Below are 22,692 nucleotides of genomic sequence, written 5' to 3' on the forward strand. Positions count from 1 at the left end.
TTACCCACGTTATCGCAAATCATGGCCACCTTTCATAACCCTAATGTAGTACCCGACAACAGCCTCCTGAGCCAGATATTTGGCAAAAACGTGCTTTTAAGGCTGACCACCGTACGCCAGGACGGGGATCGCTGCGTCTTCAAAGCCTTAGTACTAAAAAACTTGACCATGGCCAGAATTCATGCTTTGTGCGCCTCCGCGCTCTGGACAAGCCGGCACCCTCGTTTTACACGGTTGCTGCTATGCAAAAAATAGCCGCATCTTGCATCAAACACCTTGTTCCAGCAACCATCAAAATCGGTGAGGCAACCAATGACCAAGCAAGAAAGTTCCAGTTTTGGGTCATGGAACTTGGCAAAGGAATTGCCCTGGACAACATCTGGGAAAAGATGGACCATGAGAATCGGAAGTCTGTGGTCAAGAACCTGGTCGAGGTGCTCTTTTCACTTCAATCTTTGAAGATCTCAGACTACAAAGTCCAGAACACCCTCCAGAAATCACTCGGCGAGCACAGAAAGGAAGAACTTACGGAGGCTGCCAAGGCTTACTTCGGGGGCTCATTGTCGGGATTCCTGGAAACAGAGGCCTTTTTCATGGCCTTTCTCTTGCGAGTGTTCGACTTTGACCAGCCATTCAAGAACATCTTCGTAAACCGATTTAACAGCATGAAGCCTATGTCTGATCCGGCCGGCATTGTGTTGGAATGTACGGCAAAACATGTGGACTCGATCAGAATCAACGATGATGATATACGGAAGTTGTAAGTGCATCGATCATATATACCACTGGGATGCCCTAGTAATTTGCCGAAAGGAGGCAAGAGACTGTTTTCTGCCTCAACGACATTAGGCCTCAGAACATCATGGTCCTAGGGGTTGAAACCGATGATGGACGAGTGAAATACGAGCTCATTGGTCTCGTGGAGTGGGCATGGGCTGGTTTCTTTCCCCCCTCATTTCATCTGAGCTTACAAGACTCATTGGTGGGTGTTACAAACCGCCATCTTTCCTTCTACTTACTTTTGAAACAAGAACTCATTGGGGTTCTCCCTCGAACCCCGCCACATATGTCGTTGGCGAGGGCCATGTTCCACCTCTTGGAGGCCCAGCAAGTGAAGAAGTTGGCTGAGGCCGATATGGAAGCTCAAATTCGCAAACGCTACATGGCCGTGATGCGGGTATCCCGGGACAAGGATCAGTATGTTGGATGGAAATATGACGTCGAAGGACCAATTCCGGAGGTGTCGGCTGAAGCTTCTGACAGGATGGAGATCGATGCTGTTAATAGCATGTGGGACTAACTATCTTGATGGATAGTAATTCTCTAAAATAAATGAATTGAGATATCAAATCAGTCAACAACCCTAACCCATCAAAGGCTGAAATAGGGAACCAGTGGGGGTGTGGGGGTCCTATGAGGTCAGTGCTTGTTGGGCCATCACCGCGGGGTAGCTTACCCCTGCTCGAGAGACCCCTGGCAGCGGCAAGAGCGGAGACAGCGGGACTCGCCAGCATCATCACCGCCTCGAATCTCAGTCAGCTCCTTTTCAACTGTTGGCAAGACAAAGATTATCCAGCCGTGCCAGCCTCATATCTTACCCAAACTCCAATTACAACATCATAATGGTCGGTCTTGGTCCCAAGCGTCCTCCCTCCCGAAAAGGCACTGGTACGTAAACAGTTGGTGGCAATCTCCAAACCCCAGCTCGGGAATCTCCAACAGCTTTCCATGCCCAACATAACCCCTCTCGGCTTTATTCATTGCTGCCTATTGTTTTTGTTGAATACAAGATGCAGTCAGGCACAATTGCTCCTGCCATCCGTCTGATTGTATACTCGGAAGGGCCAAGTGGTTCTTCCCCCCAGCGCCTTGTGTGGTTTTTGGTGCCGTGTCGCGTGCGTATCATCCGGGAAGAGGCGAAGCGGAAGTCACGTTGGAGTGAAGACCCTATCTGTGTACCGTCCGCGATAATCTTGGATGATGTGACATCACTCACTCTTCTGGTTTTTTTCTGCATGCTCAGTCACCAACACACCACCAACCTATCCGATCAGGCTTCCCAGCATTTCTCCACCTTGCTTTGCCTTGGCATATTTCTTCCTAAAGTACCCTTTTTGCGAATCGCTATATTCGATCCCTACTCTGGCCTGCATTAGGTACCCAGCCTCCTACCTTGCCCTACAAATAAGTACCTGAGCCATGTCTTTCTTCGGCATGAGATCCCTGGTCAATCCTGACAACGTCAACCAACACCACCCAATTCCTCTGTCAAAGAGCCACGCCTACCGACACCACTCTATTTTCTCCAGCAACAGTTCTCAGTCCAGTCGACAGGGCAAGGCCTGTGCGCTCTTGTCCCTTGCTTCTTAACTGACCATGTCATCAGGCTCGTTTGTCGAAGTCCCCAAGGACCTGCTCAAGGAGATTAAGCGCCTTGAGGAGCTGTTCACGGTTGATACGGCAAAGCTCAAACAGATTACCGACCACTTTGTCAATGAACTCGAAAAGGGTCTCAGCAAGGAGGGCGGGACCATCGTAAGTTTATCTTGAGCCAATGTTGGGTGTTACTCACGGCTAATGCGTCAAAGCCCATGAACCCAACATGGGTCATGTCCTTCCCCACTGGCTATGAGACCGGTACTTACCTGGCCCTTGACATGGGCGGCACCAACCTGCGTGTCTGCCAGATCACTTTGACGGAGCAAAAGTCAGAATTCGACATTATCCAGTCAAAGTACCGCATGCCCGAGGAGCTCAAGACAGGTGTGGCTGAAGATCTGTGGGAATACATTGCCGAGTGCTTGTTGCAGTTCATCCAGACTCACCACGGCGATGTCGCCAAGCTCGACAAGATCCCTCTAGGCTTCACCTTCTCCTACCCTGCCACTCAAAATTACATTGATGAGGGCATCCTTCAGCGGTGGACCAAGGGCTTCGATATCGATGGTGTTGAGGGCCGCAATGTTGTTCCCATGTTTGAGAAGGCCCTTCAAGAGCGGGTATGTCTAGGAGGCTAAGGGATGAGCGATGATATGCTGACGATCCACAGGGCGTGCCAATCAAGCTGACTGCTCTTATCAACGATACCACCGGCACCCTCATTGCCTCTGCGTACACCGACACTAAGATGAAGATTGGTTGTATCTTTGGCACCGGTTGCAATGCCGCTTACATGGAGGACTGTGGTTCTATCCCTAAGCTTGCGCACCTTAACCTCCCACCCGATACCCCCATGGCTATCAACTGCGAGTGGGGAGCTTTCGACAATGAGCATAAGGTGCTCCCTCGGACTCCCTACGATGAATCCATTGATACGGATTCACCTCGCCCCGGTCAACAGGCATTTGAGAAGATGATTGCAGGGTTATACCTGGGCGAGATCTTCCGCTTGATCATGGTAGACCTGCATGACAACCATAATGTCAACATCTTTGCCGGACAGGATATCGGGAAGTTACGGAGGCCGTACACACTTGACTCGTCATTCCTGTCGGCCATTGAGGAGTATGTTTATTTACAGAAGTTGATTGATGTTGAATGCTAACCAGAGTACAGTGACCCGTTCGAGAATCTGTCCGAGACCCGCGAGCTCTTCCAGAACCAACTTGGCATCGATCCCAACCCCTCAGAGCTCGAGCTTATCCGCCGTGCTGCCGAGCTGATTGGCACCCGTGCCGCCCGTCTCTCGGCCTGCGGCGTTGCTGCCATCAGCAAAAAGAAGGGCTACAAAGAATGCCATGTCGGCGCTGACGGGTCGGTATTCAACAAGTACCCTCACTTCAAGAAGCGCGGTGCGGCTGCCCTTCGTGAGATTCTCGACTGGCCCGCAAAGGCGGATCCCAACGATGACGACCCCATCGAGATCTTGGCCGCCGAGGATGGAAGCGGTGTGGGCGCTGCATTGATTGCGGCTTTGACACTGGAGAGGGTGAAAAAGGGGAATATGCATGGAATTTTGCACCCGGAGAACTTCCACTAAGCGGGTGTGTTTTGGAGTGTTTGTTGAGATTGGGTATAGGATTGCAGAGCATACGGATTACGAAGTTCAAGAGTAGCAGATGGTTTCAGTTCCGTTGATCACAGATTATAGTAGCTTAGAACGTTGAATTAAGGGGCTTCATTTTGTCATAATATCTGCTGTTGTCAGTTTTGACTTGTCAGCCTCTTTTTTTCCCCCTTTGCCTTTTCCACGGCGTATTTGAAGGTATCGATCAGCTCCTCCTCACTCTCCAACCCAACCGATACCCGGACCTGCTCTGGGTTCGCCCCAAAAGTCTTGAGGTACTCCGCCGCCTCTGGCTCAACGCCCCAGATTGCATCGTTGAAGGGGAAGGCAAGAGTAAGGTGGGCGCCGAGGTGAGGACCCTGGTATACGGACAGGTTATCGTAGAATGTCTTTGCCAGTTCGAGGGATTCAAAATCGACGGCCAAAAGGCAGCCGTACCCCGGGTTAGGGAACTCGGGAGTTGGCGCGCGCATTACGGCGTCGTAGTTGGACTTTGTGTCTAGGAAGGGGGGATAGAAAACTGCTTTTACGGGGGAGGAGGGGTCCTGGGCTTCCGAGTTGAGGTAGGTGGCTAGGGATAGGGCGTTGGAGTTTAGGGTTGCTGAGCGGGCGAGGTAGGATTGGGAGTTGGAGAGGAGGAGGGAGGCGTCGGGGTGGAAGTACTCGTTGCGGAAGGTGGTTGTGAGGAGGGGGGAGAGGGAGAGGGAGAGGGGGGTGGACGGGGGGAGGAGGAGGGAGCCGCCCATGCACTGTGGAAGATGTTAGTAAAAGGGGATGGGGCTGGTGGAAAAGGGGGAGACGTACGTTGGCGTATCCGGAGAGGGACTTGGTTATGGAGGTTACGATGACGTCGGCGACGGGGAGGACGTCGATGTTGGCGAAGGAGCCGATTGTGTCGTCTATGATGATAGGGAAGTCGTATTTATCGGCCTAGCACATATTTTGTCAGTTCAGTGCTTTTGCCCACAAGAAAATGGGGGTTGGATCTGTCTGGACGACGTACCAATTTCCTCAACCTAACCAAATCAACCGAGACCAGAATCGGATTAGAAGGGAACTCGGCAAAGCAATACGCCGGCCTCCCCCCTTTTTGTTTCTCCCCCTCCAGATACTTTTCCAATTCGTCAAACAGATTCGACTTTGCGTCACAGCTCCCAAAGTGCTTCATCCCGTTGGGTGACTCCTCGAAGAGGTGGTAGCTGTTGTGGAACACACTCCCCAAAACGACAATCTCCCCTTCTGGACGAAGGGTGATAAGCGCGTTGTGCAACCTCCACACGGCGGCCATGCCAGTAGGGTAAAGGAAGACATTCTCCGGTGACAACAAATTAGCTTTCTCCTTGTCGAGCGGAGAGCGTTGAGCTAGCTCGACGATGCGAGACTTGAGGCCGGTGTGGGCTTCGGTCAAGGGGAGATAGGTTGGTTCGGGGATGTTGGGGAGGGAGACATCGTCCGCGCCGGTGGCGGTAAATGGGAGGATGGCAAGGGAGTCAAGGTGGGCAAGGCAGGCGGCGGCTAGGCGGGAGGAGATGCCGCAGCCGTAGTTTTGCCATGTGCCTACTACCCCCGGGGCGTGCTTTTGGGGGAAGGCGGTGATATACAGCCTGACTTTGTCCTCGGAAGAAATGGGGATTTCGACTACGCGGAACCAGAGGTCGGATGGGGGGACGAGGTGCTCCGGTTTGCGCCATTTGCCGTCGGAGGAGTAGCGTTGGGCGGTGGTGAAGGAGTCGGGGTGGACGAAGATGATGAGGCCGTAGGTTTCTGGGAGGGAGAGGGCTTTGTGGAGGGCGGTCGAGAGCTGGTGGTGAAGTTAGAAGATGGGTGAGTGAACAAGGGGAAAGGGGAACGCTTACCTGGCGCACTTCACACCATGGGCCGAAACGGGGGTAGATGGAGCTGAGTTTAGACAAGAGGTTTGGGTCACCTCTGCGGAGGGCTTTGGCTGTCTCCCAGCCGGGAATGTGAAAGGTGATGTTGTGAGGCTGCTCTGGTGGGAGAGAGTGCCCGAGTTCTGTGGTGATGACCTTGACGGGCATTTTGCTGACTTAGGTAGTTTGATTTTCTCTTCTGGCGTGAGACTCACTCAGGTGTAAGCGAGAGTGAGATTACAGGTGAGTGTGAGCGATTATGGAATGTGCTTATTCACGCACCATATGCCGAAAAGAGCAACAGTCACCAGTGAAACTTCAAAGATGAGATGGAATTCAAGACATCTCTAAATTTATAAGTCATGTCCGACTTCGCATACACCCCATAAAATACCCCAGATTCGGCAGACGACCCTGGCCCAAGGGGCTGGAACCGCCGCAACGGCTCGAGAACGGGTTAGTCACAAAGCACGACATCGGGGATGGCGGTTTTTGTTGTCTACAACTTGACGGAGTATCCCGCCCACGTTCTTTGTTACGATGGCTCAAAATCCCGCGCCGACTTCAGCCCCGAAACCTCCCTTTCCCTCTTCTCGTTCGATGTTGAAACCAACTTCACCAATGAAAAATCATCTCTATTCCCCGAGAGCTACCGTACAACACAAGAGCAAAAAAGAGGGGCTCCGAAAGTGGAGGCCGAACCTCCCGCCCGACTCACATCTGTTGATCCCCGATGCTGGCCGGTGGAGCACGGACTCGTTCGGTGACCATGTTATTCAACGTCTCATCGCCGACTCAGCTGTGACAAGTCTTGAATGTGTCATGCTGTGCTGTGTTTTGCTGGCTACATTCTATACCATTGAATTGCAAAAAGTATGCATCGCTCTCCTATGCTCGCTGACAAAAACAGTTCTGACTTGTTGTACAAGAACACCCTCCCACATGCCATATCCAAATTGCACCCTATCTGATATGAGATCACCACATTGACCTACTTGTCCCTTCGTATCCGAAATTCAACGCAACTGCAACAAACAAAGCAGCGCATAGCACCGTAGGCCCCACCTTGTCGTAGTATTTCGCCGCCTGGCGGGTACGGATGGCTTTGCTGCGATAGAGATAGGTGACCACGGCGTAGCAGAGCGACATTACTGCCAGGAACGTAAAGGCACCGGCAGCGATGAATGAGGCCTTGTCACCGCGCTTGTTACTGAAGTTGAGCAAGGTCACGGCGATGGTGCCAATGTAAATCGAGTATTCAAGCTGCTGATTGTTAACAAATCGTTACTGTCAGGGAGTAGAAGAGAGGCAACATACCCAACCCAGGAACGTTCTCTCGGCCGCAAAGTACACCTTGGGTTCTACGCGAACGGGCACATAGATCTTCTTCCCCTTGGGCGCCTTGAATCTCTTTTGTTGAATCTCGCCGGTACCCAAAAGCGACTCCAGTCTTGCGTTGCGAGGTACGGTAGTTGCCCGAGGGCGTGGGACAATAGCTTTCAGACCAGTCCACACTGCATGGCCGACAGTGTGTGCTGTGGTGGAAGCCAGAGTCTGGTAATATGTCCACCCACCAACCCTTCTCGCCTCCGCTAGTCTGTCTTCATCATCCTCATCATCCGAGTCATAAAGATAGACGTCATCATTGGTAGGACGGTCGACAGTTTGGTCTTCCACATCAGATGCTGCCAGAAGGGCCCTGCCGTTCCGAGCGGCAGCACCCTGTCTGATAGATTCCCCGTTTTGGGCTCCCAATACTCCACCCTCGTCATCAGAGTCCTCCTCGTCCTCGTCATCTGACATCGATGTCGTGGCCGAGTGCTCTGTTCTTTTGATGCCAAAGTCATGGCTTGCTGGCTTCCGAATGTCGACATCCATCTGGGGCATCCAGTATGGCAGCAGGTGTATCCTGTCAGGGAACAGGGTGGCAGTGCCGTGGATAAACTTGGAGAACTTGGGTACGGCTTCGACCAAGTGGCTGGAAATCAGCTGTCGTACCCAATCGGGGGGTTCTTGGCCGTGCTGTGTTTGAAGCTTGACCTCGAGGACTGCATAGGGAAACCGCACGATATCTCCGGGTGGGAGCTGTGAAAATGGGTAGTCAATACCAATGTCCATGCGTCTCCAGTTATCACCGGAGCGTGTGACACCATCCAAGTTGTCCTCTCTGATCATGGTGAGCTCGGTATCAAGCGAGATACGGACTCGGGCGTCGGCAGGCAGCTGGAAGGCGGTACGGTGGTAGAAGGATCGGCAGACTGGCTTGTAGCCCTTCTTCAGGACCGACCACTGTATCTCCTTGGCTAATCTTTCGTCTTCGGCAATGGCCTTTTCCGACTTCTTGCCTTCCTTGCGAGCCTTTTCGAAAATAGCGGCAGGGAGCAGCTCGCCACGCATGTAGGCATTGACATTCTTCTCTTTGATGGCGAAACGGGCCTTGACTGATTTTTCACCCGTCCAGTCTTCTCTGTGTGTTTTGCGCTCAACGAAGATGGTCTCGTTCTGCATACCGCCATACCAACGCAATCGAATCGCCTCGGCTCCTTCTGTCTTCTTCAGACGACCCTCGTATAGCTCCCACGTGTCGGGGTTGTCATAGTAGATGGATGTGATGGCTGAATCGGCGGCTTCGAACTCTTTGCTGGCATTGAAAACCAGAACAGGCAAGTGCTTTAGAATGATCAATTTGAGTTCTGTGACATTGTCGGGATGCACCCAGTATTTGGTCGTGTTGCGAATGAAACTGGCCTGGCTTCCGCCGGCTGCGCTGTCGCCCTTTACAGGGTTTCCTCTTGTTCGAACCAAGTCGTACAGCTTGGACAACTTGACAACCGAGGCATCATAGTTTTCTTTGTAGAATGGTTTCGCCTTGAGGCGGGTTTCGAAGACGGGCTTGAGGTGCCATCCAGTCATTTTGTCATGCTTCTTGATGATCTTGTAGAATCCCGTGTAATTGAGCTGCACGAACTTGGCGAGATCGTGGACGTCGGCAATGATGTCGCTCAGGTCCTCCTCGAGAAGCATGAACTCCTCCTCGCTGGGCCCATCTTGGCTCAGTCCGCGCTCGTTGAGGCGGTTAACCACATCGCGGACCTCGCGCTCGCTGACGGCGATACGACGCGAGATCTCCATCGCCTTGACCTGCTGTTTTGTGTGCACTTTTTCGAGCTCGGCCTCGAGCTTGCTGATGAAGCGGCTTTCATCGTCTTCTGTCCATTCGCGGCGCGATTGCTGCCTGTTGTTGGGCTTTGTGCTGTTGTCGCCGACCGGCTGCACAGAGCCAGAGGGATGCTTGAGGTCGGCCTTGAGCCCGTCATAATCGATGTAGTACCATTGGTATTCGCGGATGGCGCTCGATCGGAGCTGTTCGCCGAACTTCATGACGACAACGCCGGGACGGACGCGGCAATTGGACTTGCTGAGCTTGCGGTTTCGGGCGTATTGTTTAGTGATTTGTCGAGTCTTGAGATCGTGGATAATCAGCATGGACCGGCGGGGCAGGTTCTAACGGCTGCCCATATAGTTAACAGTAGCCAAGCAACAGTTGCTGTAGAGTTGCCAGTTGCCACCGAAATTGAAGTGCAACGCAAGGTTTCTCTCTTCTCTCAGCGGTATCCTGGGATGCGAGCTCCACTGTTGCGGATCAGGAGCCCAGCTAAGCGCAGTGGGCTGTTTGGCTCGGGACCTGGAGTGCTTTTGTTTCGTCTCTTTCTCGTGGTGAAGCTATTCAAACTTTGAAGAGATGCAAACACAAAGAAGTGGAAAAAGCCAGTCCAGAGGCTGGCGCAGCAAGTGGTGCCAGACCAACAGGGGCTTCTGTAACCAGCGGAAGCCACGATGGCCCAGGCACAGCAACTTGTGCCATCACCGACACACGTTTCATCAACATTGGTTGCCATTGGCGAATGGCTCGACTTTGGCTTTCTCTTGGCGCCCGACCGGGATTCGCTGGATCTTAGCTCGTCCTGAGCTTGCATCGGAATGACGTTTTGGTGAAGAACAACGCTAGGTTGGGCCTGGGCCCTTTGCCGTCTTCAACGTTCAACAGGTGGCTTTCGTTCTCAAGAATGAAAAAGGATTAAGGGCTATCATTTATCTTGATACCTACTGTGTAAAGTCCTTGAGGTGCCAATCAACCTGAACTTTGTAGAACGGCCAAATTCCATCAGAATGACCCCGAGTCCTATGTGCAAGCCCCTGTACCTGTCCCACCTGTTGCGATAAAAGATAACGATAACGGCCACAGACCCGCAAAAAATTGTCGATGAGGGGGGAGGGGCAACCGCTAAATCGCACAGGCTGTCCTAGGCCTGGATAGTGCCACAAAGTACGAAGTCGACTTCCAAACCAGAACCTGATCGCAGCAAGAGATTGGTTTCGTTTCCTGACTGAACGCCTACCAAGCGACGGCCAGTCCAGCTAGACCATCATGATCCTCCTCGACTCCGAGCGGGATGCCATCTCGGCCCGCATCTCTGAGGCCTGCCCACCCGAGATACAAAAAGTTCTTACCGCGGCTTGGGCGCACGATGTCGCAACTGTGAAAAAGCTCCTCGACACCCCCGAGGCCGCCAGAGGCCAAGACCCCCTGACCGGGGAGACGCCGCTGCACGCCGCCATCCGATCGTGCGGTCCCCCTTCCGAAGACGACGATGAGGCCGATTTGGCGGCTGCGAGAGAGACAGTTCAAGAGCTCTTGCTTTGGGGAGGCATCTGGAACGATGTCGACGATCGCAATGAGACTCCTGGTTGCGTCGCCCATCGTCTAGGCCGGACTGAGCTGTACAACCTCTGTGTTGACGCTGGTGTAAGAGCTGAGATGCTTTTCGGGGTGCTGGAGGGGTACGAGGAGCTGGAAAGCGACGACGAGGAGGAGGACGAGGAGGATGCTCATCAGGAGGCTGGCGAGTCGGAGATGGTGGTTGTGGGCGAGGATGGAGAGGAGGCCCCTGAACTGATCAATGTACCAACAAACGGAGCTGCGGAGGAAGCGTCACAAGGATTTGTCCCACCACAAGACAACGCGGTCGATGTCAACTCGGAGCAATATCTGAGGTCGAAGCTGACATACTCTGACGGGAAGTTGGTGGACGACGAGGGTAATGGAGTGATGATGGCCTGGGAAACAGATATCATGCGCCAGAGCGTTGATGCTCTGCTGCCGAGCAAGGAACCAGGGAAGAGAATCCTCAATATCGGCTTTGGTATGGGCATCATTGACACAATGTTCGCTGAGACTAAGCCAGCAAAACATCACATTGTTGAGGCCCATCCCGGAGTCCTTGAACACATTTCTAGCCCCGACTCCAAGTTTGGCCCAAGCTGGGAGGCAAGCGCCCCTGAGCCTGGCGCCTACAAGATTCACCAAGGCAAGTGGCAAGAGGTGTGCGTCAAGCTTTTGCAAGAAGGCAATGTGTACGATGCCATTTACTTCGACACATTTGGTGAAGATTATTCGCAACTACGCATGTTTTTTACTGAACTTATCCCCGGCCTGCTGGACAGCAATGGTATCTTTGGTTTCTTCAACGGCCTTGGCGCGGATCGGATGATTTGCTACGACGTCTATACCAAGGTCTCGGAGCTTCATCTTGCCGATGCTGGGCTTGATGTCGAGTGGAAAGTGATTGATGTTGACATGTCCCGACTGGCCGAGGAGGGCCAAGGCGAATGGGAAGGTGTTAGAAGGAGATATTGGACGTTGGACAGTGAGTACCACCAAAGCAACCATGTTATGACCAGAGATCTGATCCAATCAATAGAATACCGTCTGCCGATATGTACTTTCCTTGGTTGAGCATAGCTTCTAGAACCCGCGCGAGAGTTTGGAGGTGATGGGTCCCAATACAAATACCCCCCCTCCACACACACACGCATTTTTATTCTGTGTAACCTCAACAAGGCTTTGAAGTTGTAGGCCTCACTGCATCTACCCCTCCCCCTACCATCTAGAGGACTCTCTGTGACTCAACAAAGCTGTCAGTAGCGGAAATGTGCAGAAAACAATTCCTCGATCCTTCAAATCCTCCCCACATGTTCTTCACCTCATCCATTGTGATGTTTTCTCGTATCTATGTCGAGGACTATTTGTGTTCTGTTCTTTGAGCATGCTAGTCCACCTCGGTCTTCGGCCCTGATGAGCCACCATGCTCTCCAAGAAGCAGCGCCAGCGAGAGCTTGCCTGTGCTGAAGATGTATCACTTCTCTCCATTCTGAGCGCTCCCTCATACTCTCCGCTGGTGAACAAGCCACCATTCCTAAAGTCCCAACCTGACTCTTCGCGAGTTTTGCCGTTCGAAACCGAAGTCAGTCTGGCAAGCACTTTGGCTTTCCTCTCTGGTATCTCCGACGACCCCAGCCATGTGGTGGCAGCCTCTGTGGAAGAGTTGGGAAATGGAAACGGGATATGTGTCAGAGTGGCCATCAACAAAGACCATGCCGACGGCGGAGATGATGTGTTGGAAAGGATCCAAGATGGGTTGCAAAGGGTGCTGAAGTGTCTAGCCCCCAAACACACAGACTCAGAAGATCACACCCACGATCAGACTTTGACGGCGATACTGGATATGTCCCAACCACGGCTGCTATCTCGTCTCGGAGTTCAGCGGGCTGGAATCAAGAAGGCTGCAAAGGACAAGTCCTTTTTCGGTTCACGCATTCAGCAAATCATCAATGCTGTCAGCCAATACAAATACACCAAGAAGGTGGAGGCAGAAGCTCGCAGATTTATTAAACTGGCTGGGGAGCTACTCACTCACCTCGAACAGCTCAAGACCTGCAAAGTAGCAGCTCTAACAGCCTGTTTCAAACGGGTCACTTACACGTCGTCCCAGCTTATAGCAAGCATCAAGTTTGACAAGCTATTCTCAGCACTGAATATCAACCCATTGATGAAAACTGGATTTGTCACTCGACTCGGAAAGATTGCCCGGTACTACGAGAGTTCGCACTTTCTAGTCCAGCTGGCGAAGAGGAGCATACTTTTTGACCACACGGAGGTCACAACGGTCAAATTAAACGAGGAAGCATTTTTGAGAGTTCCAAACTCTGAGACCATTCATCGACTATCAGAATGCCTCTCACGTTGCCATCCCGGCGCGGCATTGCCTCTCAATATCAACAAAATCTGCCAAAAGGTCAAGACGGATCCGAAAACGGCCAACGCAGTGTTTGTGAAGGCAACCAGGAAGATACTGGCTGAGTCAAAGGTCCATGCGGAAGTGCAGATAGTGGCCTACTATGAACTTCATCCAATGGCTCGCAAGCCCCGGGTAATATGCTCAAACAAGGACGCATGCTATATGTGTAACTTGTTCATTCAAGTTCACGGGATGTACTATGTGCCCAAGAGCCATGGAAGATTATATACTGGCTGGAGGGTCCCGCCTATATCTTCCCTCAGCGACGCACATGCTCAGCTTGACAAAGCTTTGCAGAACAAGATCAGGGATGTTGTTCAGGAGTTCAAGGATGTTAGCGATCGAGAACGGGTGTTGGATCTCAATCAGAATGAGAGCACCATCTTTCCATTCACGACCCTTATGTCGTCGCTGGAAGGCATATCACTGCCCGTGGCAAAGCCTCCACAGGCCGGTCAGGTGCAGAAGCCCCCGCGACCACTCCAGAGACTACACGAGCCACCTCAGCGTCGATTACCCGAGCGACCACAGTCAGAGCAACGGCAGCCAGAGCAATCGCAAGAGCAATCACAAGAGCTATCGCCTGCAACTACACAACTGTCCAAGCCTCACATAGTCAAAACAAGCACCCCACGCATAGAACGTCGAGATGAGAGAATCACTGATCAACAGCCTACTATTGAACCAACTTCAACAACCTCCGAGTCATCTTCAACACCTGTGTTCAGCCCAACACTTGTAGTGCCATCTCCAGAAGATCTTCCATCGCCTCCAACCCCTTCAGAATCCCCCCCAGCGCCAGTAAACCTCGTCCCAATTGCTATCAGAACTTCACCCACACCAACCGAAAAGTCCTTCGCGTTACCAAACGATATTTCCGAACCACTCGACCAGCTCTCAAGCCCCATCATGAAGCCAGATTCATCCCAGCAGACCACGGGCATCAAGAAGCCAGCCCACATACCCAACAGAAACCAAGCCTCACCGCCGAGACCAAAACCGCCAGTAAAACAAGACACGCCCATCCCCGTAAAAATCCTCCCAAAACCAACCCTCGCCAACCTCTCGCTCCTCGACCAACAATCTCCCGACCTGTTGGAAAACCAAAAACCAACACGACAAACGAGCCGAACTTCGTCAGAGCTAGCAGAGGTAGCCCCTTCTCTGCCCATCAAAGCCCCAAACTCGCGAGGAAGCGAGGGTAAAAGGGTGGAGTCGTCTGAGCAAAAAGGAAAAGTCTTGCTCCAAAGGGGGAAAACCACTGGTATTTGGATGGACGAGGGGGTGCTGCCGCCTGTTTTTACGGCTGGGGGGCTGGATATCTTTTTGGAGAATGTGACTGAATGTAAAAGAGGGAGAAAAAGGGGAAGCACCGGGAAGGTGGTGAAGGTGGATTTAACTTGGTTGGGTGGGGATGGTGAGAGAAGGCCAAGGATGAAGAGGGGGAGGAATTATCATTTCCTAGAGGGGCTGGAGAGGGGGGTAGAGGTCGATGGGGGGAGCGGAGAGGTTGTGGTTTTGGAGGGGGGTGGGGAGGTGGTTGTTGTTGAGGTTGTTAGGGAGGGAAGGGGGAAGGGGGTGTCGGGGGGTAAGGCCGAATGGGCACGAGCTCAGGGAATAATTTATGGAGAATGTTTGCGTGTATAGTCCCTGATGGAGTTAATTACAGAATGATTAAAAGATAACCGCGGATATCTCTTACTAACTAGACACTGGAATTGACCATGTTGAAACACCTATCGTAATGCCCTTGTTCAGGTTCACATTTGCTATATTCCCTGGAACGCGATCCTAAATCCGGGAAGGGGCTCTTGTAGACCTCATAGACACGCCCGATTTGCCAAGTCAAGCACATTGATCATACCGTCGAATTACCACCCATAAACTTATACTGTGCCATTACTGTTCCAAAACCACTCTCACGCCTTCCCCTCAAGACCCATACCTTCCATCCTCGTCTCCCACACATCCTTCACACTCATAGCATAATCCCTAAACTTCTTTGGCGCCGTCCCCGTCACACTAAAAATCACATCATTCGTCCTATTCTCGGCCCCAAACTTGATTGCCGTGTCCATCGCACTCATCATCCTCGCGTACTCCTCCGGCATCCCAAACCGTGCGTGTCTCTTCTCAAGCTCAGCAGACGATAGGTCAACATGGACAATCTTCCTCCCCAGCACCTCGGTAAGTATTTCCGCAATCTGTTTTCCACCTATTAGCAAACCCCCTCCCCCCTCGCATTTGTTCAGTTGCATATCACATACCTCATCATAACTCAACAGCTCCGGCCCCAACACCATCCACTCGGTATTCGGCGCCTCCTCCCCCGTCAACGCCCTCACCGCCACGCTCGCAATATCATCCGCACTCACCCACGGTATCTTTCCATCCTCGGTCGCGCTGTAAATCTTGCTCTCACTCCTGATCGACTCCTTGTGAGTAGGCTGCTCAGCAATATTCTGCTGAAACCAGGTCGGCCTCAACACCCCCCACTCCACATCCCCTCTTTGCCCCAACTCCCGGAGATAAGCGTGGACTTTGCCCATCAAGGGCCCACCGGCTTCGATGCTGGACGCAGACTGGAGGATGAACCTGTGCACACCTCGGGAACGGGCAAATTCGATGAACTCAATCATGGGGCGGTCGCCTGAGAGGGATGGGGGGGCGACGAGGTAGATTGATTTGATTGGCTGGGGGGCAGGTTGGGGTTTGGAGGACTGTTGGGCTTGTTCAGGTTCGGTGGTGGTGCCTTCGGTGCTGTTTGTCTTGCTGAGGAAGATGGGCTCCCAGGTGTAGGGGTCGTCCCAGTCGAAGTTGACGTGGGAAAGGGAAGATGATGGAGGGGGGTTGCGGGAGGCGATGAGGGTGGGAATTCCTTGGGAGGCGAGCTGGGAGGCTATGCGGGAGCCGACGGTGCCTGTGCCGCCTAGGATGAGAATGGGCGCTTCTATTGATGTCATTGTGTTTGAGTGCTGGTGATGTGGTGTCAATCTCAAGAAGAGGAGAAAATGTATGAAGGAGAAGAAAAGGCGATGAACTGCAGTGGAAGAAGTGTGGTTGATGAGGTAAGGAGAGGACTGATGGGCGGTTTATATGTTGCTTCAGATGAACGCCATGATGAGTTCATATGAGCTTGAGCACGTACCCATTGGAGAGAGAGCCGCGGGGTTAATAAGCAAAAGTGCATGTCGGGGCCGTGGGAAGCTGTTGGAATTGCTCCAGGTGACAATTCAGCCAATCAGAGCGCTCAACTTACAGTGCGATTGCCCGATCTGGCGCTGCAATAATCCCCGGAGCAACTGTCCAAAATCACCGGCGGGGTGACTTTTTTGCCGAATAGCCTCGACTTGCATGGCATCTCGGAGTTAAGTGGTTGACATCTCCATAAAATGGTATCTGAAGAAAGATAAATATGACCATCTCAACTGCTCATGCTGAATATTTCTCATTGTATCGAAGTCATCTCACATTCAACTGTCAGCTATTCTACCACTTGGGCATTCCCAAGAAGCTTGCACACTTCAACATCCAGCCAGAAAGCTTCATAGCTTTGCTTGTCCACAATGACTTACACCGTCACCCAATTTCTCCTCGATAAATCTAATATTGAGGAGGTGATTCTCAAAGTGGTATGTTCTACCATGGCCCCCTCGCTCTTTCCCGCCACTGTACCTTCCTTCCTTCCACCCTCCTACTGCACCTTCTTACCACTGCACCTTCCTACCACTGCACCTTCCTACCACTGCACCTTCCTACCACTACACCACCTTCCTACCATGCACCTTCCTGTCCCTGCACCTTCCCAAGAATCACGTCTGCACCTTCCATGCATTGCACCTACACCCATTGCACCTGCCAAAATACTCCTTCACTTTTCCCCCTTTACCACATTACCACATTCCCCCTTTTTCACCCTTTAACCACCCCAACTCACGCTCCACTACTTACCCCCTTTCCCTCCGCTAACCACCCCTCCACCCTCTCAGCCCCTCTACTACGATCTAAAAACCCTCCCCCCACTCCTCAACGAAGTCTACGCCCCCAAACTCACCATAGATTACACCTCCCTCCTCGGCGGCACCCCCCTCACAATCTCCTCCCACGACTGGGTGCACAACCATCTCGCCCCCCTCATCGAGGTCTACTCCGCCTCTCAGCACGTGACTACCGGTATTATCCTTCCCGACCTCCCCCAGCCTGGTCCCGATTCCTCCAGGCCGACAACAGTAAAGGTGTGTGCACAGGTGGCTGGGAATTTGGTCCCTAAGGATGGGAAGGGGCCAAAACTAATCCAGAACGGGGGGTTGCTGGAGGCCGAGGTGGAGAGGTTTGAGAGTTTGGAACGGGAGGGGGGGAATGGCTGGCGGATTACGAGGTATAAAGTGACAAAGGGGTGGGACAATGGTGCTGGGGTGATGGATGTTGTGAGGGGGGAGGAGGAGGGTGATAATTGAGAGGGGGTGGTTTTATGTCTAGAGACAAAGTGGATTGATTGATTGCTATAGAATAATAAACAAGGCAAAACAATGGGGAGAAAATAAAGAAATCGGGGTATTTCTATCGCTATTTTCCATGCATCTTTTCAACAAAACCCTTTTTCCCCCTTCCCATGCCAATCTCTACATTCTTCATGAACCCCCCAAAATTCAAGCAGACGGCCCTCCGTCTCTCCCCTTATTCGCCATCCTCAAGCTCTCCTCCAACGCCCTCTTCAAATCTTCATCGTCCTCATCCGAATACTCATTCAACACCTCCCACGACTCGGAAACATCCTTCCCCTTCCCCTCCCGCGATCCGCTCTGTCGCGTCGCCCGCTTAAACTCCTCCTCCTTCAAGCTCTGTTTCTTGACATACTCGAGCACAATCTCCTCTTCCGTCATCTGCCGTTGGAGCTTCTCCTTGTCTTTTCTAAACTCCTTCTCTGACTCCTCCAGAGCTCGGCGAAGTTGCTCCTCTTCGTCGTCACGGTCATTGCTGTTTCGCTGAGGAGGCGTGCCGCCACTGCTCCCCGGCAGCTCAAACGCTCCATCTCGGGGACTCGGCACAGGCTTCCTCTGCAGATTCCTCAAGGCCGCCTTCTCATCAGCATAATAGGGCTGATACGACTGCCCCTGCTGATCAGCCTGCTCCCCCATCAAGCTCTGCCTCACCGCCTCTTCGATCAAAGCTTGGTATTCCTCATCCGTGATGTTGGTGAACTCCTCATCAGAGATATAATTCCCCTTGAAATCCACCGGCCACCCAGCGTCGAACTGCGGCGGCCTGTCGGGGGGTGTATTCTGCCCAGAGGCTCCCCGATTGTCCACAGCCTGGTTCTCCGCAGCCGCCAACGCCCTCTCCGCCGCCAACGCCCTCTCCGCCGCCTGCCTCCTCATCCCCATAACACTCGCCCTAACCAGTTGCTCAATCGCCGCATCCTCCTCCGGATTTCCATTCGAAGTCCTCTGCACCGACTCCCGAATCGCAGCCTCAATAGCCTCATGATCATCCAGCGCCATCAGCATATTGTTCGTGCTAGAGCTCGCACTCCCTCTGCTCATCCCCCTCTCCGGAGGCGTCACATCCCCAGGGGACATCGGCGACGCCGCTCCTCCCTGATGCGTCCTCCTCCACTCCTCCTTTTGTCTATGCAACTCCTTCCTCTTATCAAAACTCAACCCCCTCGTCCTGAGCCATCCCGTCTTTGGCTCTTCCTCCTTGTTATTGCTACTGCCCTCGCCGCTCAACTCCCTATCCTCATTCTTGATATCCTTATACCGGGAGTACAACCCCTTCAAATCATGCCCATCCTGCCTCATCTCCCTCCATCTCGCCAATATATCCCTCCTCTCCTCCTCGGTCGAGAACTCGAGGTCCTCCTCCCCTTGCTTGGCCCGACTGGCAATGATGTATCCCATCACCTCCGTCTTGGAGAAGTAACTCTTCCTCATCTGAACTTGCACCCCCTGGGAGAAATACGCCGGGATCGACCACAAAGCAGCCGAGTTCTTGAGGAAGAACCCGCCTACTCCCTTGCCAAAACCCTTGACCAGGCCAACGGGGCCTTCCTTCTGTGCGCCTTTCCAGGGCTGGGTAAAGAGGCCAGAGACGCCATCATAGACACCCAGGCTGAACTCCTTGCCAGCTACGCGGACGCCGGAGCTGAAACCGGTGACCTTCTCCACTGGACGGACTGTCTCATCGTGGTAGAGCTTTGGTGCGTTGCGAAAGCCGCGGGCGACGCCCAGGCAGAAGTTGGTGTGGACTTTTGCGCCCACGCCTAGGATGCGCATGGCGCCTTTGCCTGCTCCTACCGCAAGGTCGAGGTTGAAGGGTTCGCGGCTGGGGGAGCTCGAGCCCGATGCTCGGGTTGGGGGAGGGGAGAGCTTGGAGGAGGTGTCGGTCCCGGTGCCGGTGTCGATTCTGGTGAAGGCGGTGGGAGTGGTCGAGTTGGAGCTAATGCTGGCTGCGTCGGCGGCGTGGGAGGTGGTTCGTTGATGAGAGGAGCTGGGTGAGATGGTGCTGACTGAGATGGAGGCTGCATCATCAACAAGGACGCTGTTTCTGTCGCCGACGATTGTTGACCTGGAGCTCGAGGCTTCACTGTTGCTGCTCTTTTCCTTGGCCTTTTTGTTTTCTTTGGCACCTTTGAAGACTTCTCTGGGGAAATCGGCCACGGCCAAGGTCAAGGCACTGAAGTCTCCAACGAGTGCCGCGGTGGCTGCTGAGACAGGGTCCCAGGGCTGCTCGTCTGTGTCATGTTCTACCGAGCGATGTCTGGTGAAATGTTAGCAAGATATCCTCAATAACAAATGAAGGTGGAAGGAAGCTTACAACTTGAGATCCGTATACTTCAGCCATCCCTCCCTAACCAACACCGCCGCCGCCAGCGCACTCAACCTGACATGCGTCCTCCTCACCCTCCAAACAGCAACCCGACTCGGCGCAAGCGAGCATCTCATGTTGTCAGTATTCAAGAACTGATGGAACGTCTTGCCACCCACATCAGCCCCCTTCTCCGCCCTGATCTTCTGTCCGAGCTCCTTCGCCTTGGTCTGTGTACCCGGCTCCAAGCACTTCTCAATAGCAGCCGCGAGGTTCTCGGCTGTCAAAGTCTTGAACGGAATTGGTGCTGGCCCAGCACCAGACCTAGCAATCATGTTGCCCCAGAAGATCTGGTCTCCAAAGAAAGGCACAACGACGGTCGGCTTGCCAGCGTTGATGCCCGCTGCTGTGGTTCCCGCACCTCCGTGATGTACCACGGCCGCCACCTTCTTGAACAGCCAGTCGTGAGGACAGTTCCCGAGCATGAAGACATTCTCCGGAAGGCTCAGTGCATCTCCTCCGATGCCACCCCATCCCTTTGATACCAAAGCCCTCACCCCAGTGCGCTTGACGGCATCAAAGATCGTCTTGGTCAGCGCATCAGGGTCATCGACGACAATCGACCCAAAACCGATGTATACCGGCGGCGGCCCAGCATCCAGGAATGCCTTTAACGTGGGGTCAGGCTCGTACCCAGACTCAAGGTTCAGAAAGAAGAACCCCGACACTGACACCTCCTCACCCCAATCCGCTGGCTTGGGAATGAGAGCTGGTGACCAGCAGTACGTAGTCGGTATCCTCATCCGCGAAATCAACCCCGGAGCCCAAAGCAAGCTCAAGCTCTCCAAGTCCAGGACGTTTGTCCTAAACCGGTTGATCACATCTCCCAGCCCCTGCCAAGTCATCATCTCAACCAGGGTATAGGAAACATAATTGGTTAGGACATCATCCGCGTTGGTAGCAATGATATCCGCCAGCGGATGGGGAAACGCCCTTGTCGGTGTCCACGGCATCCTATTCCCACCTGTTAGCAAACCCCTCTCCCATTCAGTCCCAGTCAAGTACTCACGTAAACATGACATGCACCGGTACCCCCAACTTCTCCGCAATATGCACATGCGCAAAGCTCGGCGGGTTTGCAATGATCGCGTCCGCCACGAATGGCCTATCCCCCTCCCCGCCCTGCGTGATACAGCTCCTCCAGCACCCCTCCAGCATCTCCTCCACCCCCTTCCTCCTCCTCCTGATCTCCCCCTGCCTCAAGGCCTCGAAGCCAGGCATCAACCCCGGATGCTTCACCATAAACGCCATCAGCTCCGCCGGGTCCCCCCCAATGTCAAAAAACTCGAGGCCATTCTCCTCGACGAACTTCTTAAACGTCCCATGCGTGGCGATCCGGACCCTGTGGCCATATGTATCCCTCAGGACCAAGCCCAGCGCAATAAAAGGCTGGACATCACCTCTTGACCCGACAATCTGAATAACAACGTTAAGCTTTGGGGGCGGCGTCTGTCCCGGCAGACCACCAAGGTTAGGGGGGATATACGGCGGAGGAAGGGGACCAGAAGGCAAGGGGGGCAAAGGAGGGGGTTTTGACCTCTTGGCTATCGCAGGCGCAAGAAGCGTAGACAAGCGCCGGTTCTTCTCCAGCAAATGGATCGAGACGCGGCCAGTGGCTTCAACGGTCATTGTGTTAGTCGGCTGGCAAGAGATTACGTATATCCACGCGATGACATAGGTAATATGGTACAGAGGTAGGTTAAGAACGGATTCTGGGTAGCGGTCAAGAAGAAAGAGGATCGCAAAAGGGGTGTAAGTAGGAATGGAACCGGGCGGGCATGGGCGAGGGTAAATTGTGATACTCACAAGTTACAGCGGCGTCGGCAGCGAATCCGTTTTGCGAGAGCTGTAGCTGATCATGGTGCTCGCCTTCTCCGTAAGCCGGGGGGGCTACATCCAGGTTCTCGTCCTCGCCTGCCATGAGATCTTCATGGGTTGGGATTGCGTTTGTCCTACGCGGGCCGTCTGACGGTGGCTGCTGAGCTTCTGTCTGTTGCGGCTGTGAAGACAACCGCTGTCTAGACAGTCTGGAAGGTGATCTAGGCGGTACTGGTGGTGGCCCGGGACGGCCGGGATTGTCGTTGCCTGTCATGGCGTTGGCGATGATGAGTGTGAGAGTGACAGGTACAACTGTCTGCGGATAGCGAACTCGACCAGTTGTATTCCAAGTATCTTTGTCTTGGGGATTCGGCTTCAAAAACAGTAGGAAAGTGAGAAAGGAATGCTGACGACAGCAAGCTGGTATATGGGTCGTGGGCTATGTCTGTCTTGTGTAAGGTGTGGGAGGTTAGGTAAGACAGGCAGGGGACGCCGAAAGGAAGAGGGAGAGGTGAACGTAGTGGTCCGGTCCGTCGGGTTCAAAAGTCCTTCCCGGGTGTGGTATTTGATTTGTTCCTCGTGAGGTGCTGACCAACGAGAGAGATGGTCGAGGGAAGGCAGATGTTGTAAGAAGGGGCAGGCTGAGAAGATGATGCACAAGCAAGGTACTTTTTCCACGAAGAAAGCGAGCAGTGTCTTGATGAGACGGGACGGGATGAGGAAAAAGTACATATACAGGGAAAGAGTTCACATTTCTCAAGGTCCTACCTGACCGATGTCATGCCCAAACACCGGGCGCTACGGTCGGGTCTAGCCACAGCCATACAAACCATCAAAGCTATGCGCGGAGACGGAGCCTACGCAGTTGAGCCCGTCTCCGCTCCACAGGCTATGCGTTGTTGCGTTGATGCAGTGTTCGTTGGATGACGCAGCGAGTGTAAGTGTGGCGGGGCATAGAGCGGGAGCGGGCCTATCACTCCTGCGCACAGTG

The 22,692-nt window shown here is 53.3% G+C and overlaps 10 protein-coding genes across 10 annotated transcripts; 6 read left to right on the top strand and 4 right to left on the bottom strand.

Moving 5' to 3' along the window:
- Nucleotides 1–21: 21 nt before the first annotated feature.
- QC761_0007270 (uncharacterized protein) lies at nt 22–764 on the top strand (the record flags this gene model as incomplete). Its single annotated transcript, XM_062871854.1, has 2 exons — nt 22–150; nt 177–764. The coding sequence occupies 2 exons, from the start codon at nt 22–24 to the stop codon at nt 762–764; spliced, it is 717 nt and encodes a 238-aa protein (XP_062737033.1).
- A 302-nt stretch (nt 765–1,066) lies between these two features.
- QC761_0007280 (uncharacterized protein) lies at nt 1,067–1,300 on the top strand (the record flags this gene model as incomplete). The annotated part of the gene is made up of 2 exons (XM_062871855.1): nt 1,067–1,197; nt 1,264–1,300. The coding sequence occupies 2 exons, from the start codon at nt 1,067–1,069 to the stop codon at nt 1,298–1,300; spliced, it is 168 nt and encodes a 55-aa protein (XP_062737034.1).
- A 219-nt stretch (nt 1,301–1,519) lies between these two features.
- hxk1 (hexokinase) lies at nt 1,520–4,137 on the top strand. The gene is made up of 4 exons (XM_062873943.1): nt 1,520–2,535; nt 2,589–2,999; nt 3,050–3,504; nt 3,556–4,137. The coding sequence occupies exons 1-4, from the start codon at nt 2,377–2,379 to the stop codon at nt 3,977–3,979; spliced, it is 1,449 nt and encodes a 482-aa protein (XP_062737035.1). The 5' UTR covers nt 1,520–2,376; the 3' UTR covers nt 3,980–4,137.
- QC761_106770 (uncharacterized protein) lies at nt 3,620–6,045 on the bottom strand (the record flags this gene model as incomplete). The annotated part of the gene is made up of 4 exons (XM_062873944.1): nt 3,620–4,755; nt 4,811–4,936; nt 5,010–5,807; nt 5,863–6,045. 4 exons carry the CDS (start codon nt 6,043–6,045, stop codon nt 4,144–4,146), a joined length of 1,719 nt encoding a protein of 572 aa, XP_062737036.1. The 3' UTR covers nt 3,620–4,143.
- An 810-nt stretch (nt 6,046–6,855) lies between these two features.
- On the bottom strand, nt 6,856–11,642 carry VTC4 (vacuolar transporter chaperone; the record flags this gene model as incomplete). The annotated part of the gene is made up of 2 exons (XM_062873945.1): nt 7,195–11,642; nt 6,856–7,140 (listed from the first exon to the last, which is right to left on the bottom strand). The coding sequence occupies exons 1-2, from the start codon at nt 9,361–9,363 to the stop codon at nt 6,856–6,858; spliced, it is 2,454 nt and encodes an 817-aa protein (XP_062737037.1). The 5' UTR covers nt 9,364–11,642.
- RMT2 (Arginine N-methyltransferase 2) lies at nt 10,083–11,674 on the top strand (the record flags this gene model as incomplete). Its single annotated transcript, XM_062873946.1, has 2 exons — nt 10,083–11,585; nt 11,640–11,674. The coding sequence occupies exons 1-2, from the start codon at nt 10,307–10,309 to the stop codon at nt 11,672–11,674; spliced, it is 1,314 nt and encodes a 437-aa protein (XP_062737038.1). The 5' UTR covers nt 10,083–10,306.
- A 349-nt stretch (nt 11,675–12,023) lies between these two features.
- Nucleotides 12,024–14,663, top strand: QC761_106800 (uncharacterized protein; the record flags this gene model as incomplete). The annotated part of the gene is made up of 1 exon (XM_062873947.1): nt 12,024–14,663. One exon carries the CDS (start codon nt 12,024–12,026, stop codon nt 14,661–14,663), a length of 2,640 nt encoding a protein of 879 aa, XP_062737039.1.
- A 98-nt stretch (nt 14,664–14,761) lies between these two features.
- QC761_106810 (uncharacterized protein) lies at nt 14,762–16,254 on the bottom strand. Its single transcript, XM_062873948.1, has 2 exons — nt 15,284–16,254; nt 14,762–15,220 (listed from the first exon to the last, which is right to left on the bottom strand). Exons 1-2 carry the CDS (start codon nt 15,977–15,979, stop codon nt 14,936–14,938), a joined length of 981 nt encoding a protein of 326 aa, XP_062737040.1. The 5' UTR covers nt 15,980–16,254; the 3' UTR covers nt 14,762–14,935.
- A 145-nt stretch (nt 16,255–16,399) lies between these two features.
- Nucleotides 16,400–17,473, top strand: QC761_106815 (uncharacterized protein; the record flags this gene model as incomplete). Its single annotated transcript, XM_062873949.1, has 2 exons — nt 16,400–16,648; nt 17,006–17,473. Exons 1-2 carry the CDS (start codon nt 16,583–16,585, stop codon nt 17,471–17,473), a joined length of 534 nt encoding a protein of 177 aa, XP_062737041.1. The 5' UTR covers nt 16,400–16,582.
- Nucleotides 17,474–17,665: 192 nt separating this feature from the next.
- On the bottom strand, nt 17,666–22,593 carry QC761_106820 (uncharacterized protein; the record flags this gene model as incomplete). The annotated part of the gene is made up of 4 exons (XM_062873950.1): nt 21,690–22,593; nt 20,893–21,499; nt 19,833–20,837; nt 17,666–19,775 (listed from the first exon to the last, which is right to left on the bottom strand). The coding sequence occupies exons 1-4, from the start codon at nt 21,973–21,975 to the stop codon at nt 17,666–17,668; spliced, it is 4,008 nt and encodes a 1,335-aa protein (XP_062737042.1). The 5' UTR covers nt 21,976–22,593.
- Between the last annotated feature and the right edge of the window lie 99 nt (nt 22,594–22,692).

The sequence above is a fragment of the Podospora bellae-mahoneyi genome (assembly GCF_035222275.1).
Source record: "Podospora bellae-mahoneyi strain CBS 112042 chromosome 1 map unlocalized CBS112042p_1, whole genome shotgun sequence".
In the NCBI taxonomy this organism is placed as follows: domain Eukaryota; kingdom Fungi; phylum Ascomycota; class Sordariomycetes; order Sordariales; family Podosporaceae; genus Podospora; species Podospora bellae-mahoneyi.